The following is a 17,048-nucleotide window of genomic DNA, read 5'->3' as shown; positions in this document are numbered from 1 at the left end:
ACACTGGGGACATCGGGGACACCGGGGACATTGGGGACATCGGGGACATTGGGGACTCTGGGGACTCTGGGGACATTGGGGACACCCCAGCCCAGGGGTGGCACTGGAGCCCACGGGGCACAGCTGTGACCAAAAGGGACACTGTCAGTGTCAGTGACACCATGGGTGGCACGCAGGTGACACAGGTGACACAGGAAGCCATGGGGGGATGTGCGCGCCACGGTGACGTCAGCATGGAGGGGACACGGGGGGTGGCAGTGACCACACGGGACCGTGCGGTGACACGCGAAGCCGTGGGTGACACGTGAGGCCACAGGGGACGTGTCCCACCGGTGACACGTGAGGCCAGGGGTGACACTCGGTTCCACGGGTGACACAGGAGTCCACAGGTGACACCTGGTCCCACAGGTGACATCTGGTGACATAAGTGGCACCCGGTCCCATAGGTGGCACCTGGTCCCACGGGTGACACACGAGCCCATGGGGACACCTGAAACTGGGCAGAGCACGGGGAGGACACGGGTGGCACTGCGGGTCCCACGGGTGCCTGGTGACAGGGACACCGTGCCAGTGTCCCCTGCCAGTGTCCCGTGCCAGTGTCCCCGTGTCCCCCCAGCCCACATCGAGGTCATTCCCTGCAAGATCTGCGGGGACAAATCCTCCGGGGTCCACTATGGGGTCATCACCTGCGAGGGCTGCAAGGTGACACGGGGGACACGGGGGACACGGGGGACACGGGGGACACGGGCAGCACTGGGGACTTGGGGACATGGAAGGACATGGGGACATGTGGGGGATAAGGGGGGACATGGGGACATTGGGGACAAGGGGCATTGGGGAAATGGGGACACGGAGGAATATGGGGACAATGGGGGACATCGGGGACACGAGGACATGGGGGGGGACATGGGGACCTTGGTGAGCAGGGGGACATGGGGGGGACATTGGGACAGGGGGACAGGAGGACATGTGTGACGGGGGGTGCCATGGGTTGCTGTGGGGGTACCGTGGTGTGACACGGGTGACTCTGGTGACACGTGTGACACGGTGCCACCCCAGGGCTTCTTCCGGCGCAGCGAGCGGCGCGGGCCGAGCCTGGCGTGTCACCGCGGGCAGCGCTGCGACATCGACCGCGCCACCCGCACGCGCTGCCAGCACTGCCGCCTGCAGAAGTGCCTGCGCCTCGGCATGTCCCGCGACGGTGCGTGACACGGGGACACCGCGGGGACACCGCGGGGACAGCCGCCACCCAGCCTGGGGACACCGGGGACTGTCCCTGGGGACACCGCCCTGTGACCCTGGGGACATCTGGAACCCCTTGGGGACACCGGGGACTGTCCCTGGGGACACCGCCCTGTGACCCTGGGGACATCTGGAACCCCTTGGGGACACCGGGGACTGTCCCTGGGGACACCGCCCTGTGACCCTGGGGACATCTGGAACCCCTGGGGGACAGCTGGACCCCTTGGGGACACCGGGGACTGTCCCTGGGGACACCGCCCTGTGACCCTGGGGACATCTGGAACCCCTGGGGGACAGCTGGACCCCTTGGGGACACCGGGGACTGTCCCTGGGGACACCGCCCTGTGACCCTGGGGACATCTGGACCCCCTGGCGTCCCCGCATCTGGGGACACCCGCCCCCTCCCCTGTGGACGCTTGTCCCCACCCCGGCGACACCTGGGGGCACCTGTCCCCTGCCCCGGCGCCACCTGTCGCCACCCTGGGGACAGCCCGAGGTGGCGCCGGGGGGAAGGGCCGGGGCGCTCGCGGGCGGTGTCGCGGCTCGGTGACACCGCGCGCGTGTGGCACTCCGGTGTCACCCGCTGTCCCCTCTGTCCCCGCAGCCGTCAAGTTCGGCCGCATGTCCAAGAAGCAGCGGGACCGGCTCCAGGCCGAGGTGCAGGAACAGCTGGAAAAGCGGGAAAAGCGGGAAAAAAACCGGGAAAACCGGGAAAAAAACCGGGAACACCGGGAACAGCCGGAAACGCGGGAAAACCGGGAAAAGGGGGAAAAATGGGGAAAAGGGGAAAAGCGAGAGCAGGAACAGGCGGCCCCGGGGCCACCGGAGCCCCCCCCGGCGGGGCGCTGTCCCCCGCTGTCCCCCGCTGTCCCCGCGGGCTGTCCCAGCAGGGCGTGGCCCGCGGAGGAGGCGACAAAGCGGGGACAGGACGGGGCCAGCGCGGGGACAGCGGGGACAGCGGGGACAGGGCCGAGCCCTCACCCCGGTGCCGGCGGCGTCCCGGAGTCACCCGCGGGCCTGGAGATCGGTGAGTGGCCCCGGGGGACTGTCACCTGCGGGGTGGCAGCGTCACCTGCGGGGTGGCAGCGTCACCTGTTCGGGCAGGGGTGGTGGCACCTCGGGATGTCACCTGCGGGTGCTCCGTGGGCGGTGGCACCGGCTCTGTCACCCCTGGATGCTCCACACTGGTGACCCCTTACCCAGCAAGGCCACACACGGAGCCACCCTCTCTGTCCCCACGCCTGTCCCCAAGCCCTGCTTGTCCCCTCAGAGCTGCTGACACAGTGTCCTGCTGTCACACCATGCCACCCCAGTGTCCTGCTGTCACACCGTGTCACCCCCTGTGTCCCCTCAGAGCTGCTGACCCAGTGTCCTGCTGTCACACTGTCACCCCTGTGTCCTGCTGTCACACCGTGTCACCCCTGTGTCCTGCTGTCACACTGTCACCCCTGTGTCCTGCTGTCACACCGTGCCACCCCTGTGTCCTGCTGTCACACTGTCACCCCTGTGTCCTGCTGTCACACCGTGTCACCCCTGTGTCCCCTCAGAGCTGCTGACCCTGTGTCCTGCTGTCACACCGTGCCACCCCTGTGTCCTGCTGTCACACCGTGCCACCCCTGTGTCCCCTCAGAGCTGCTGACACAGAGTGTCCTGCTGTCACACCGTGCCACGTGCCACCCCCCGCGCCGAGGACCTTGAGGGCCACCGCTGGGCCACCTTCAGCCGCGAGGAGATCTGCGCCTACCAGAGCCAGGTGCGGGCCGGGCAGGGGACACGGCTGTCCCCAGGGGTGGCGCGGCTGTCGCCAGGGGTGGCGCGGGGGTGACAGCCGGTCCCGCAGCCCATGGCGGAGATGTGGCAGCGCTGTGCCCGCCGCGTCACCGAGGCCATCGAGCGCGTGGTGGAGTTCGCCAAGCGCCTGCGGGGCTTCCTGGAGCTCAGCCAGCACGACCAGATCGTCCTGCTCAAGGCGGGTACGCGGCCACCGTGTCACTGTCACCACCCCCGGGCCACCCCGGCCCCGGTGCACACTCACAGGGACACCCCAGGGCCACCGTGTCCCCTTGTCCCCAGCATTGGGCTCACCCCATCCCCTTGTCCTCAGCCACAGGGCCAGTCCTGGGTACGCCTCATCTCTTTGTCCCCTGCCCTGGGGACACCCTGTCCCTGCTGTCCTTGACCCAGGGACACTCTGTCCCCTTGTCCCCAGCCCCAGGGCTACCCCATCTCCTCGTCTCCAGCTCTGGGGCCACCCTGTCCCCTTGTGACCAGTCCCAGGGGTCCCACGGGGAGGTGACAATCCCCTGGGGACACCCCATCCTCCCTGGGGAGGGGACAGCCCCGTGGTCCCATGGGGAAGTGACAATCTCAAAGGTCCCACAAGGAGGTGACAATCCCGTGTGTCCCACGGGGAGGTGACAATCCCCAAAGTCCCCTCCATCCTCCCTGGCGAGGTGACAATCCCGTGTGTCCCACGGGGAGGTGACAATCCCCAAAGTCCCCTCCATCCTCCCTGGCGAGGTGACAGTCCCGTGTGTCCCACGGGGAGGTGACAATACCACGAGCCCCCCAGCGAGGGGACAGTCCCCAAAGTCCCCTCCATCCTCCCTGGCGAGGTGACACCGCCCCGGGCCACCACCGCGGGGTCCCGCCGCATCCCCTCGGGCCGGCGGCGGTGTCGCCGGTGCCAGCAGCGCTGTCGCCTCCCGGGGGTGACAGGTGCCATGGAGGTTGTCCTGCTCCGGATGTGCCGCGCCTTCGACGCCGCCACCGGCACGGTCCTGTTCGAGGGCAAACTGGCCGGGCCCGAGCTCTTCCGCTCGCTGGGTAGGGCGGCGACACGGGCGGGGGACGCGCGGGGACACTTGGGGACAGCGGTGACAGCGGGCTGTCCCCAGGGTGCCCCGAGCTCGTCGCTTCCATCTTCGACTTCGCGCGGGGGCTGAGCGCGCTGCGCTGCTCCGAGAGCGAGCTGGCGCTGCTCAGCGCGCTGCTGCTGCTCAACGCCGGTCAGCCGCTGTCCCCAAGTGTCCCCAAGTGTCCCCAAGTGTCGCTCAGTGTCCCCCCGGAGTCCCTACCCTCTGTCCCGCTCCGTGTCCCCGCCCCGTGTCCCCGTGTCCCTCCCCACGCGCTCCCAAACCCGCGGGGTTTGTCCCAAAGCGGGATGGGCGGCGGGGTGGCCCCAGGGTGTCCCCAAGGTGTCCCCGAGCTGTCCCCAAGGTGTCCCCAGGGTGTCCCCAAGGTGTCCCCGAGCTGTCCCCAGGGTGTGCTCGGGGTGTCCCCAAGGTGTCCCCGAGCTGTCCCCAAGGTGTCCCCAGGGTGTCCCCAGGGTGTCCCCAGGGTGTGCTCGGGGTGTCCCCACGGTACCGCCGGGATGTCCCCCACGGTGTCCCCAGGGTGTCCCCCCAGCTCTGTCCCCGTCTTCGTCCCTGTCCCCATACCCTGCCCCTGTCCCCACACCCGTGTCCGTGTCCCCACGCCCCTGTCCCCACACTCCTGTCGCTGTCCCCACGCCCCTGTCGCTGTCCCCACGCCCCTGTCCGTGTCCCCACACCCGTGTCCGTGTCCCCACGCCCCTGTCCGTGTCCCCACACCCGTGTCCGTGTCCCCACGCCCCTGTCCGTGTCCCCACGCCCCTGTCGCTGTCCCCACGCCCCTGTCCGTGTCCCCACGGCCCGTGGTGTCCCCAGGCCGGCCGTGGCTGCAGGACCGCCCGCGGGTGGCCCGGCTCCAGGGACATCTGGATGTCGCCTTCCGGCTCCTGCTGCGCCGGACCCGCCGCGAGGGGCTCCTGGCCAGGGTGGGGACACGGGGACACCGGGGCGGGGACACGGGGGGACACGAGTGGGACACGGGGCCGCTGGGGGAGCAGAGGGGAAGGGGGGCGGGGGTCTGGGGGGGTCCCTGGGGGTCTTTGGGCATGGGGAGGGGTCAGGGCGGGGGTTTGGGGACATTGTGGGGGCAGAGGGTGACCCTGGCTCGGGGGGTTCCCTGCGCGTGTGTCACGCGTGTCCCCCCGCGCGTGTCCGCGGTGACAGCCGTGTTCCCACGCGTGTCCCCACGGTGTCACAGCCGCGTCCCCACGCGTGTCCCCGCGGTGTCACAGCCGTGTCCACGCGTGTCCCCGCGCTGTCACAGCCGTGTCCACGTGTGTCCCCACGGTGTCACAGCCGTGTCCATGGGTGTCCCCACGGTGTCACAGCCGTGTCCCCGTGTGTCCCCACGGTGTCACAGCCGTCTCCCCGTGTGTCCCCACGGTGTCACAGCCGTGTCCATGTGTGTCCCCACGGTGTCACAGCCGTGTCCCCACGCGTGTCCCCACGGTGTCACAGCCGTGTCCCCACGCGTGTCCCCGCGGTGTCACAGCCGTGTCCCCACGCGTGTCCCCGCGGTGTCACAGCCGTCTCCCCGTGTGTCCCCACGGTGTCACAGCCGTGTCCCCACGCGTGTCCCCGCGCTGTCACAGCCGTGTCCCCGTGTGTCCCCGCGCTGTCACAGCCGTGTCCCCACGCGTGTCCCCGCGCTGTCACAGCCGTGTCCCCGCAGCTGCCCGCCCCGGGCCGGCTCCGCGCTCTGTGCTCGGCGCACCTGGAGCAGGTGCAGGCTTTCCGCCGCCTCCACCCCGCGGGGGTCTCGGCCGCCTTCCCCCCGCTCTACCGGGAGCTCTTCGCCCCCGACCCCGCCGATGGCCCCGCGGGGACCCGCTGAGCGCCACCCGGGGACCGCGGGGACCTCCGAGACCATCCGTGACCCTGCTGAGCGCGACATCGGGATCACCGGGAGCCCCGGCATCACCGGGATCACCGGGACCCCCGGGATAACCGGGATCACAGGGATCACCGGGACCCCCGGGATAACCGGGATCACCGGGACCCCCGGCATCACCGGGATCACCGGGACCCCCGGGATCACCGGGACCCCCGGCATCACCGGAATTACCGGGACCCCCGGGATAACCGGGATCACCGGGATCACCGGGACCCCCGGGATAACCGGGACCCCCGGGATAACCGGGACCCCCGGGAGCCCCGGGATAACCGGGACCCCCGGGATAACCGGGATCACCGGGAGCCCCAGTACGGCTCCTGCACCTGGGGACACCTGGGGGTGCTCCCTCCCAGGCGCCTGCCGGGAATGCGGCACCTGGAGGGGACCCGCCACCCACGGGGCTCCGGTAGCTGGCGGGAGTCTGCCGCCCGTGGGTGCCGTGTCCCCGTGGGCGCCCGCTGTCCCCGTCACCCGCGGGCTGTCCCACGGCCCCCACGCGGTGACGGGGGCTCAGTGGGGAGCGGCCGCGTTTGAGTGGAATAAAGGCGTTTTTGGGCACCGCGTGTCCGTGGGCTCCGTCACGGGACACACGCGGGGACACCGGGAGCGGCATTAGAGCCCCGCCCCGCGCGGCGCGCCGAGCCGCCATAGGCTTCCGCTCCTGTCACTCAAATCGGAAGGCGGGCGCTCGCATTTTCTGTCCCTCTGATTGGCTCGCATCTCCGCTACTCACAGCTGATTGGCCGCTTCATTCCCGTTATTTCCCGCCCCCTCCTGTGGGAGGCCTCGCGGGGATTGGCCGCTGCTCCGCAGGCGCTGATTGGGTGGGAGCGGTGCGAGGCTGCGCTGTGATTGGCTGAGGGGGAGGAGCCGCGATGTGATTGGTGGAGAGCGGGAGGAGGCGTGGCCAGCGGCGGGGCGCGGGAGGCGGCGGCGGCACCGGGGCCACAGCGGGCCCGAACCGGGGCCGGGCCCGCACCGGGGCCTTCCGGGGCCCGGGCCGGCCGAACCAGGGTCGCTACGGGGCCGGGGGGTGGCCCCGGCACCTGCAGGTACCGTGAGACCACCCGAGGGGCGCGGCCCAGGTGGCTGCGGGGGCTCCGCTGCCGCTGCACCGGGCCCGGGGCCTGCACCGGCGCGCCCGGAGCCGAGCCCTCCGTGAGGGTACGGCTGGGGGGAGACGGCCGGGGAGTCCCTGGGGTGGGGGGCGCAGCGCGGTGCTCCCGGTGGGCTCCCGCTAATCCCCCGGTAACTCCCCGGTAACTGCTCGGTAATGGCCCGGTAAGCCCCGTCCGCAGCCGGCGATGGCGGGACGCGGCTCCGTGCACAGCCTGAGCAGCCTGCAGAAAACCGCCCTGCTCCTGGGCGTCCCGGCCGCGGCCACCGTGTTCTACATCCTGTACCGGCGCTACCGGGAGAGCCGAGGTGGGTGCGGGTCCCGGTCCCGCACCGGGGCCTGACCTTCCCCACCCCTCCCCGGTACCCCCGGGAGCTCCCTCGGGGCGCTCCGCGGGGAGGGGGAGGCTGCGGGAGTCACTTTTCCCACTGGGAATTCCCTTGTGAGCACCTCAGGGGTGTCCTGGTCCCTTTGTGACCCTCTGGGGACACTTTGGGGACACCTTGGGGTCACCCTGGGGACACCTTGGGGACATTCTGGGAAGTGGGGGCCCCTTGGATTCACTTTTCCCACTGGGAATTCCCTTGTGAGCTCCCCAGGGATGTCCCTGTCCCTTTGTGACCCTCTGGGGAGCTTTTAGGAGCACCCTGGGGACCCTCTGGGGACACTTTGGGGACACCTTGGGGACACTTTGGGGACCCTTTTGGGACCCTCTGGGAAGTGGGGAGTCACTTTTCCCATTGGGAATTCCCTTGTGAGCTCCTCAGGGGGTGTCCCAGTCCCTTCCTGTTCTTTTGGGGACACCCTGGGGACCCTCTGGGGACACTTTGGGGACCCTCTGGGGACACTTTGGGGACACCCTGGGGCCCTCTGAGGACCCCCTGGGGAGTGGGGGCCCATTGGAGTCACTTGTCCCACTGGGAATTCCTTCGTGACCTCCTCAGAGACGTCTTTGTCCCTTTGTGACCCTCTGGGGACCCTTTGGGGACACCCTGGGGACACTTTGGAGACCCTTTTGGGATCCCCTGGCGAGTGGGGCTGCTTGGAGTCACTTTTCCCACTGGGAATTCCCTTGTGAGCTCCCCAGGGATGTCCCTGTCCCTTTGTGACCCTCTGGGGAGCTTTTAGGAGCACCCTGGGGACACTTTGGGGACACTTTGGGGACCCTCTGGGGACACTTTGGGGACCCTTGGAGTCACTTTTCCCGCTGGGAGTTCTCTGTGGCCCGGGGGGGTCCCGGCCCCTCCGTGTCCCCTCTGGGGACCCAGCCGTGTCCCCGCTGTCCCCGCAGAGGCGCAGGTGACCCTGGTGGCAGACGAGGGGCTGGAGGTGGCGGTGAGGGTGCCCCGGACAGCCCTGAAATCGCTGATCGGCCGCCGGGGAGCCACCATCAACCAGGTGGGGGCGGCTGGGACGGGAACTGGGGGAACTGGGGGCACTGGGAGGGACTGGGGGAACTGGGAGGGACTGGGGGAACTGGGGGCACTGGGGGAACTGGGGGAACTGGGAGCACTGGGGGAACTGGGGGAATTGGGGGCACTGGAGGGACTGGGAGCACTGGGGGAACTGGGAGGGACTGGGGGAACTGGGGGCACTGGGGGAACTGGGAGGGACTGGGAGCACTGGGGGAACTGGGAGGGACTGGGAGGGACTGGGAGCACTGGGGGAACTGGGGAAACTGGGGGAACTGGGAGCACTGGGGAAACTGGGGGCACTGGGAGGGACTGGGGGAACTGGGAGCACTGGGGGAACTGGGAGCACTGGGAAGGACTAGGAGCACTGGGGGAATTGGGGGCACTGGAGGAACTGGGGGAACTGGGAGCACTGGGAGGGACTGGGGGAACTGGGAGTACTGGGGGAATTGGGGACACTGGGAGCACTGGGGGAACTGAGGGAACTGGGGGAATTGGGGGAATTGTGAGCACTGAGAGCACTGGAGGAATTGGGGGTACTGGGAGTAGTGGGAGCACTGGGGCACTGGGGGAACTGGGGGCACTGGGAGGGACTGGGGGCACTGGGAGGGACTGGGGGAACTGGGGGAACTGGGAGTACCGGGAGGGACTGGGGGAACTGGGAGCACTGGGAAGGACTAGGAGCACTGGGGGAACTGGGAGCACTGGGAGGGACTGGGGGAACTGGGAGTACCGGGAGGGACTGGGGGAACTGGGAGCACTGGGAGAACTGGGGGAACTGAGGGAACTGGGGGAATTGGGGGAACTGGGAGCACTGGGGCACTGGGAGGGACTGGGGGCACTGGGAGGGACTGGGGGAACTGGGGGCACCGGGAGCACCGGGAATGCTGGGGGCACCGGGAGCACCGGGAACGCTGGGGGCACCGGGAGCACCGGGAATGCTCATCGCCGCCCTCCCCGCAGCTGAGGCAGGAGACGGGAGCCCAGATCGACGTGGAGGAGGAGGAGGAGGAGGAAGGGGGGCAGTCCCTGGTGCAGATCTCGGGCTCGCCGGGCCAGGTGTGCCGGGCCAGGGCGGCCGTGCTGCGCATCGTGGCCGACAGCGCGCCCGTGGCCGAGCAGCTGCGCGTGCCCCAGCGGGCCGTGGGCAGGATCATCGGTACGGGGCACCCCAAAACCCGGGGGGAACCTTCTGTACCCCCTGGGACACCCCAAAACCCGGGGGGAACCTTCTGTACCCCCTGGGGCACCCCAAAACCCGGGGGGAACCTTCTGTAACCCTCTGGGGCACCCCAAAACCTGGGAGGAACCTTCTGTACCCTCTGGGGCACCCCAAAACCTGGGAGGAACCTTCTGTAACCCTCTGGGACACCCCAAAACCTGGGAGGAACCTTCTGTAACCCTCTGGGACACCCCAAAACCCGGGGGGAACCTTCTGTACCCCCTGGGACACCCCAAAACCCGGGGGGAACCTTCTGTAACCCTCTGGGGCACCCCAAAACCTGGGAGGAACCTTCTGTAACCCTCTGGGGCACCCCAAAACCTGGGGGGAACCTTCTGTACCCCCTGGGACACCCCAAAACCTGGGGGGAACCTTCTGTAACCCTCTGGGGCACCCCAAAACCCGGGGGGAACATTCTCTACCCCCTGGGACACCCCAAATCCCAAGGGAACCCCAAATCCCAGGGTACCAAACAGCTCCATGTGCCTCAGCACGCCGTGGGCAGGATCATCGGTACGGGGCACCCCAAAACCCGGGGGGAACCTTCTGTAACCCTCTGGGGCACCCCAAAACCCGGGGGGAACCTTCTCTACCCCCTGGGGCACCCCAAAACCCGGGGGGAACCTTCTGTAACCCTCTGGGACACCCCAAAACCTGGGGGGAACCTTCTGTACCCCCTGGGACACCCCAAATCCCAAGGGAGCCCCAAATCCCAGGGTACCGAGCAGCTCCATATGCCCCAGTGGGTTGTGAGCAGGATCATCGGTACGGGGCACCCCAAAACCTGGGAGGAACCTTCTCTACCCCCTGGGACACCCCAAATTCCAAGGGAACCCCAAATCCTGGGATACCGAGCACCCGCAGGCACCCCAAAACCTCCCACAGCCCCAAATCCTGTGGGAAGCCTTCTGTAGCCACAGGGACACCCCAAATCCTGGGGGAACCCCAAATCCCAGGGTACCGAGCACCCGCAGGCACCCCAAAACCTCCCACAGCCCCAAATCCTGTGGGAAGCCTTCCATATCCACAGGGACACCCCAAAACCCGGGGGGAACCTCCCACAGCCCCAGATCCTGTGGGGAACCCTCCATATCCACGGGGACACCCCAAATCCTGGGGGAACCCCCAATCCCTTCCCACCCCCAGACCCTCCCCTTCCCCCAGGCCTCATTTCCCTTCCAGAACCGCCCCAAACCCTCCCCGATCCCCCTCTCCCCGCCCCTCATTTCCCCCCGGGGGACCCCTCCGGGACGCTCCCGACTCCCTCAGGCCGCGGCGGGGAGACGGTGCGGGGCATCTGCCGGAGCTCGGGGGCTCGCGTGGACTGCGGCCACGAGCCCGCCGCCGGGCTGGCCCCGCTGCGCGTCATCCGCCTGCTGGGGACGCGCAAAGAGGTGGACGCGGCCAAGGTGAGCGCGGCGCTCGGCGCTTTCGGGGGGCGCTTTCGGCCCCGCGGAGCCCCCTCACCCCCAGCCCCGGTGCCGCCGGCAGAAGCTGATCATGGAGAAGCTGTCGGAGGACAAGGCGCTCCGCCGGGAGCTGGCGCAGGCGGCGGCCGCGCGGTGCCCGCGGAAGCAGCCCCTGGGCAGCCGCCGGGAGCCGCCCGCCGGTCCCCCCGGGAGCCCCGGGGGCTGGCAGGAGTGCTGGGATGTGGAACGGGCACCGGCGGCCGGCCCGGAAACGCCGGCGGGGAGCGAGGGGGTGGAGACGGGCCCGGAGCCGCTTGATGGGGGCGAGGAGCCGCCCGTGGCCAAGTTCGAGGGTGAGAGCGGCGCCGTGGGAGCTTCCCGCTGGGAATCGCGGGTGGGGATGGATTTCCTGGGAATTTCGGGGGGTGGGGAGGGATTCTGGGAAGGATTTTTGGGGGGATTTTGGGATTCCCCCATGCTGTGGCTGTCCCGGTGGGATTTTGTGTGGATTCGGGGTGGATTTCACTGATTTCAGGGTTCCCCCATGCCGTGGCTGTCCCGGTGGGATTTTGTGTGGATTTGGGGTGGATTTCACTGATTTCAGGGTTCCCCCATGCTGTGGCTGTCCCGGTGGGATTTTGTGTGGATTCGGGGTGGATTTCACTGATTTCAGGGTTCCCCCATGCCGTGGCTGTCCCGGTGGGATTTTGTGTGGATTTGGGGTGGATTTCAGTGGATTTCACTGATTTCAGGGTTCCCCCATGCCATGGCTGTCCTGGTGGGATTTGGGGTGGATTTTGGGTGGATTTTAGTGGATTTCAGGTAGATTTCATGTAGATTTTGGGTGGCTATGGGTAGATTTCAGTGGATTTGGGTGGATTTTATTGGATTTCAGTGGATTTTGGTGGATTTGGGTGAATTTCAGTGGATTTCAGGTAGATTTCAGTGGATTTCAGGTAGATTTCATGTAGATTTTGGGTGGCTATGGGTAGATTTCAGTGGATTTTGGTGGATTTCAGGTAGATCTCAGTGGATTTTGGTGGGTTTGGGTGGATTTCAGTGGATTTCCAGTAGATGTCAGTGGATTTCAGTGGATCCCAGGTGGATTTCAGTGGATTCCAGGTGGATTTTGGTGGATTTGGGTGAACTTCAGTGGATTTCCAGTAGATTTCAGTGGATCCCAGGTGGATTTCAGTGGATCCCAGGTAGATCTGGGTGGCTTTCCCTGCTTGGGGCTCCCGCAGTGCCCAGCCCGGATTTCAGCTTCCCCGCGGACGAGCACCTGGACGTGTACGTGTCGGCGGCCGAGAGCCCCGGGCACTTCTGGATCCAGCTGCTGGGCACACGCAGCCTGCAGCTGGACAAGCTGACAGCTGAGATGGGCCACTTCTACCAGAGCAGCCCCCCCGTGAGTCCCTGGTGTCCCCTCTGTGTCCCCTGTGTCCCCTCTGTGTCCCCTCTGTGTCCCCTGTGTCCCAGCACTGGACAAGTTCACGGCCAAGATGGGCCACTTCTACCAGAGCAGCCCCCCCGTGAGTCCCTGGTGTCCCCTCTGTGTCCCCTCTGTGTCCCCTCTGTCCCCTCTGTGTCCCCTCTGTGTCCCCTCTGTGTCCCCTCTGTGTCCCCTGTGTCCCATCTGTGTCCCCTCTGTGTCCCCTGTGTCCCAGCACTGGACAAGTTCACGGCCAAGATGGGCCACTTCTACCAGAGCAGCCCCCCCGTGAGTCCCTGGTGTGCCCTGTGTGTCCCCTGTGTGTCCCCTGTGTGTCCCCTGTGTCCCCTCTGTGTCCCCTCTGTGTCTCCTCTGTGTCCCCTCTGTGTCCCCTGTGTCCCCTCTGTGTCCCCTCTGTGTCCCAGCACTGGACAAGTTCATGGCCAAGATGGGGCACTTCTACCAGAGCAGCCCCCCCATAAGTCCCTGTGTCCCCTCGGTGTCCCTTTGGTATCCTCTGTGTCACCTCGGTGTCCCCTCTGTCCCCTCTGTCCCCTCAGTGTCCCAGCACTGTCCCCATCCTCGCCGTGTCCTCATCCCCCAGCATTGTCCCCACCGTGTCCCTTACCCCCATCCCCATGTCCCTCCTCTCCCAGCACTGTCCCACCATGTCCCCCTGACTGTCCCCATGTCCCTCTGTGTCCCCCCATGTCCCTTCTCTCCCAGCACTGTCCCCCTGTCCCTCTGTGTCCCAGCCCTGTCCCCACCGTGTCCCCCCCATGTCCCCTCTTGTCCCAGCACTGTCCCCTGTCCTGCGTCCCCTCCCCATCCCATGTCCCCTCTGTCCCAGCACTGTCCCCACCATATCCCTTACCCTTGTCCCCATGTCCCTTCTGTCCCAGCACTGTCCCCCTGTCCCTCTGTGTCTCAGCACTGTCCCCGCTGTGTCCCCCCATGTCCCCTCCTGTCCCAGCACTGTCCCCACCATGTCCCTTACCCCCATCCCGTGTCCCCTCCTGTCCCAGCAGTGTCCCCACCATGTCCCCCTGACTGTCCCCATGTCCCTCCTCTCCCAGCACTGTCCCCTGTCCTGTGTCCCCTCCCCATCCCGTGTCCCCTCTCCCAGCACTGTCCCCACCATGTCCCTTACCCCCATCCCGTGTCCCCTGCTGTCCCAGCACTGTCCCCTCGTGTCCCTCCCGTGTCCCCTGAGTGTCCCCATGTCCCCAGGTGCCACCCCCGTCCGTCCGTCCCGGGGACATCGTGGCCGCTCCGTACCTGGACGACGGCGAGTGGTACCGGGCGCGTGTCCTGGGGACGCTGGACAACGGCCACCTGGACCTGTACTACGTGGACTTTGGGGACAACGGCGAGGCCCCCCCCGAGGCTCTGCGGGCCCTCAGGTGTGGCAGGGGGTGGCACTGCCGGGATAATGTCCCTGTCCCCTGGCAGCGCCCTCACCGTGTCCTTGCAGGAGCGACTTCCTGAGCCTGCCCTTCCAGGCCATCGAGTGCAGCCTGGCCGGGATTGTCCCCAACGGTGAGCGGGGTGGCACACACCTGTCACCTCCTGGGGGTGGGACAAGGCTCTGTCACCTCCTGGGGTGGCACACACCTGTCACCTCCTGGGGGTGGGACACAGCCCTGTCACCTCCTGGGGGTGGGACACACCTGTCACCTCCTGGGGGTGGGACAAGGCCCTGTCACCTCCTGGGGGTGGCACACACCTGTCACCTCCTGGGGGTGGCACACACCTGTCACCTCCTGGGGGTGGCACATGGCTCTGTCACCTCCTGGGGTGGCACACACCTGTCCCCTCCTGGGGGTGGCACATGGCTCTGTCACCTCCTGGGGTGGCACACACCTGTCCCCTCCTGGGGTGGGACACACCTGTCACCTCCTGGGGGTGGCACAAGGCTCTGTCACCTCCTGGGGGTGGGACACACCTGTCACCTCCTGGGGGTGGCACATGGCCCTGTCACCTCCTGGGGGTGGGACACACCTGTCACCTCCTGGGGGTGGCACACACCTGTCACCTCCTGGGGGTGGGACATGGCCTTGTCACCTCCTGGGGGTGGCACACACCTGTCCCCTCCTGGGGGTGGCACATGGCCCTGTCACCTCCTGGGGGTGGCACACAGCCCTGTCACCTCCTGGGGGTGGGACACACCTGTCACCTCCTGGGGGTGGGACAAGGCTCTGTCACCTCCTGGGGGTGGGACACGGCCCTGTCACCTCCTGGGGGTGGGACACACCTGTCACCTCCTGGGGGTGGCACACAGCCCTGTCCCCTCGTGGGGTGGCACACAGCCTGTCCCCAGGCCGTGTCACCGCTGTCCCAGAGTGTCTGGTGTCCCAGTGCCACCGCTGTCCCCGGTGTGTCCCGGTGTGACTGGTGTGTAACCGCTGTCCTGCTGTCACCGCTGTCCCAGTGTATCCGGTGTCCACGGTGTCCCCACAGTGTCACCCCTGTCCCCATGTCCCCACAGGTGGCCCGAGGCAGCCCTGGAGGAGTTTGATGACTGTGTCACTGCTGTCCCCCTGTCACTGCTGTCCCTGTGTCACCCGTGTCCCCGTGTCCCCACAGGTGGCCCTGGAGGAGTTTGGTGACTGTGTCACAGGTGTCCCCGTGTCACTGCTGTCCCTGTGTCACCCCTGTCCCTGTGTCCCCACAGGTGGCCCGAGGTGGCCATGGAGGAGTTTGGTGACTGTGTCACAGGTGTCCCCGTGTCACTGCTGTCCCTGTGTCACCCGTGTCCCTGTGTCCCCACAGGTGGCTCATGGCCTGAGGTGGCCCTGGAGGAGTTTGGTGACTGTGTCACTGCTGTCCCTGTGTCACCCGTGTCCCCGTGTCCCCACAGGTGGCCCTGCAGGAGTTTGATGACTGTGTCACTGCTGTCCCCCTGTCACCCCTGTCCCTGTGTCACCCGTGTCCCCGTGTCCCCACAGGTGGCTCGTGGCCCGAGGCGGCCCTGGAGGAGTTTGAGCGCCTCACCGGCTGCGCTCAGTGGTCGCCGCTGGTGGCTCGGATCTGCAGCTACGGCCGGGCCGGGCCCTGCCCGCGGCCCCGCCTGCGCCTCTTCACCCAGAGCCAGGGCCAGGTGAGTCACAGGGTCCCCAGGTGTCCCCAGGTGTCCCCAGGTGTCCCCAGAGCCAGGGCCAGGTGAGTCACAGGGTCCCCAGGTGTCCCCAGAGCCAGGGACAGGTGTGTCACTGTGTCCCCAAGTGTCCCCAAGTGTCCCCAGGTGTCCCCAGGTGTCCCCAGAGCCACGGACAGGTGTGTCACCGTGTCCCCAGGTGTCCCCAGGTGTCCCCAGGTGTCCCCAGAGCCAGGGCCAGGTGAGTCACAGGGTCCCCAAGTGTCCCCAGCTGTCCCCAGGTGTCCCCAGGTGTCCCCAGAGCCAGGGACAGGTGTGTCACAGGGTCCCCAGGTGTCCCCAAGTGTCCCCAGGTGTCCCCAGAGCCACGGACAGGTGAGTCACCGTGTCCCCAGGTGTCCCCAGGTGTCCCCAGGTGTCCCCAGAGCCATGGACAGGTGTGTCACCGTGTCCCCAGGTGTCCCCAAGTGTCCCCAGGTGTCCCCAGGTGTCCCCTGTCCCCATTCCCTGTCCCCGTCCCCACTCCGGTGTCCCCGCAGAGCCTGGACGTGGGAGCAGAGCTGGTGCGTTTGGGCTACGCCGTGCCCGGGCCCCCCGAGGAGCCCCTGGTGAGCTGCTCCCGGTGTCCCCTCCCGGTGTCCCCTCCCGGTGCCGCTGGCCCGGGAGGGCTCATCCCGCTTTTCCCGGGCAGGACAATTTCGGCTGCGCCTCCACCCCGAGCCCGCCAGAGCCCGGGGACAGCCCCGGGACCCCGTCGTGCCTCAGCCTGCCCGGTGAGCGCGGGGCGTCCCGGTGACACCGTCCTGGTGACGCCGTTCCCGGTGTGTCCCGCTCCCCGCCCCGGGAACGGTGTCGGGACCCCCCTGACCCCTTCCTGGTCCCTCAGCCGCCGCCGCCGCCGCGCCCGGGGACGCTGTCACGGTCACCTGAAGCTGCCCGTGCCCGGTGCCACCGGGAGCCGCTCCCGGTGCCACCCTTGAGGTGACCCGGGGGTCGCCCGCTCCCGGTGACCCCGTCACGGTGACCGGAGCAGCTTCCCGGTGCCACCAGCGCGTGCAGTCCCCTCTCCGGAGCCCTCCGCGAGGCCGGACCGACAAATCGCCGCGATCTCCGCTTGTGCCTCTTGTCGGGACACGACACGCCGGGACCGAGGGCCGGCGGTGCCCCCTTCCGTTACCGGGAGTTCCCGGTTCCCTCGCCTTGTTTTGCTGTTCCGTTGCACTAATTGTGGTTCTGAGTTAATAAAGTTGAAGGTTTCTCAGCGCTCCGTCCCCGCCGCGGCGGCTCCCGGCGGGAACCGGGCACAGGCGCGCCGGGGGCAGCCCCCGGTGGGGTCCTTGCTCGCCGGTG

The 17,048-nt window shown here is 67.7% G+C and overlaps 2 protein-coding genes across 2 annotated transcripts; both read left to right on the top strand.

Moving 5' to 3' along the window:
* Positions 1–161: 161 nt before the first annotated feature.
* Positions 162–5,955, top strand: RORC (RAR related orphan receptor C). The gene is made up of 10 exons (XM_054000943.1): positions 162–304; positions 447–702; positions 1,060–1,201; positions 1,847–2,269; positions 2,889–2,995; positions 3,083–3,215; positions 3,961–4,068; positions 4,140–4,250; positions 4,932–5,041; positions 5,788–5,955. The coding sequence occupies exons 1-10, from the start codon at positions 162–164 to the stop codon at positions 5,947–5,949; spliced, it is 1,695 nt and encodes a 564-aa protein (XP_053856918.1). The 3' UTR covers positions 5,950–5,955.
* A 976-nt stretch (positions 5,956–6,931) lies between these two features.
* TDRKH (tudor and KH domain containing) lies at positions 6,932–16,959 on the top strand. The gene is made up of 12 exons (XM_054001094.1): positions 6,932–7,434; positions 8,418–8,524; positions 9,502–9,697; positions 11,030–11,169; positions 11,252–11,522; positions 12,414–12,577; positions 13,832–14,004; positions 14,076–14,140; positions 15,550–15,701; positions 16,238–16,306; positions 16,390–16,471; positions 16,585–16,959. The coding sequence occupies exons 1-12, from the start codon at positions 7,314–7,316 to the stop codon at positions 16,626–16,628; spliced, it is 1,584 nt and encodes a 527-aa protein (XP_053857069.1). The 5' UTR covers positions 6,932–7,313; the 3' UTR covers positions 16,629–16,959.
* Positions 16,960–17,048: the final 89 nt, after the last annotated feature.

The sequence above is a fragment of the Vidua macroura genome, chromosome 29, assembly GCF_024509145.1.
Source record: "Vidua macroura isolate BioBank_ID:100142 chromosome 29, ASM2450914v1, whole genome shotgun sequence".
Lineage (NCBI taxonomy): Eukaryota > Metazoa > Chordata > Aves > Passeriformes > Viduidae > Vidua > Vidua macroura.
Note: the sequence above shows the minus strand (reverse complement) of the source record. Positions and strands in the feature narration are given on the sequence as shown.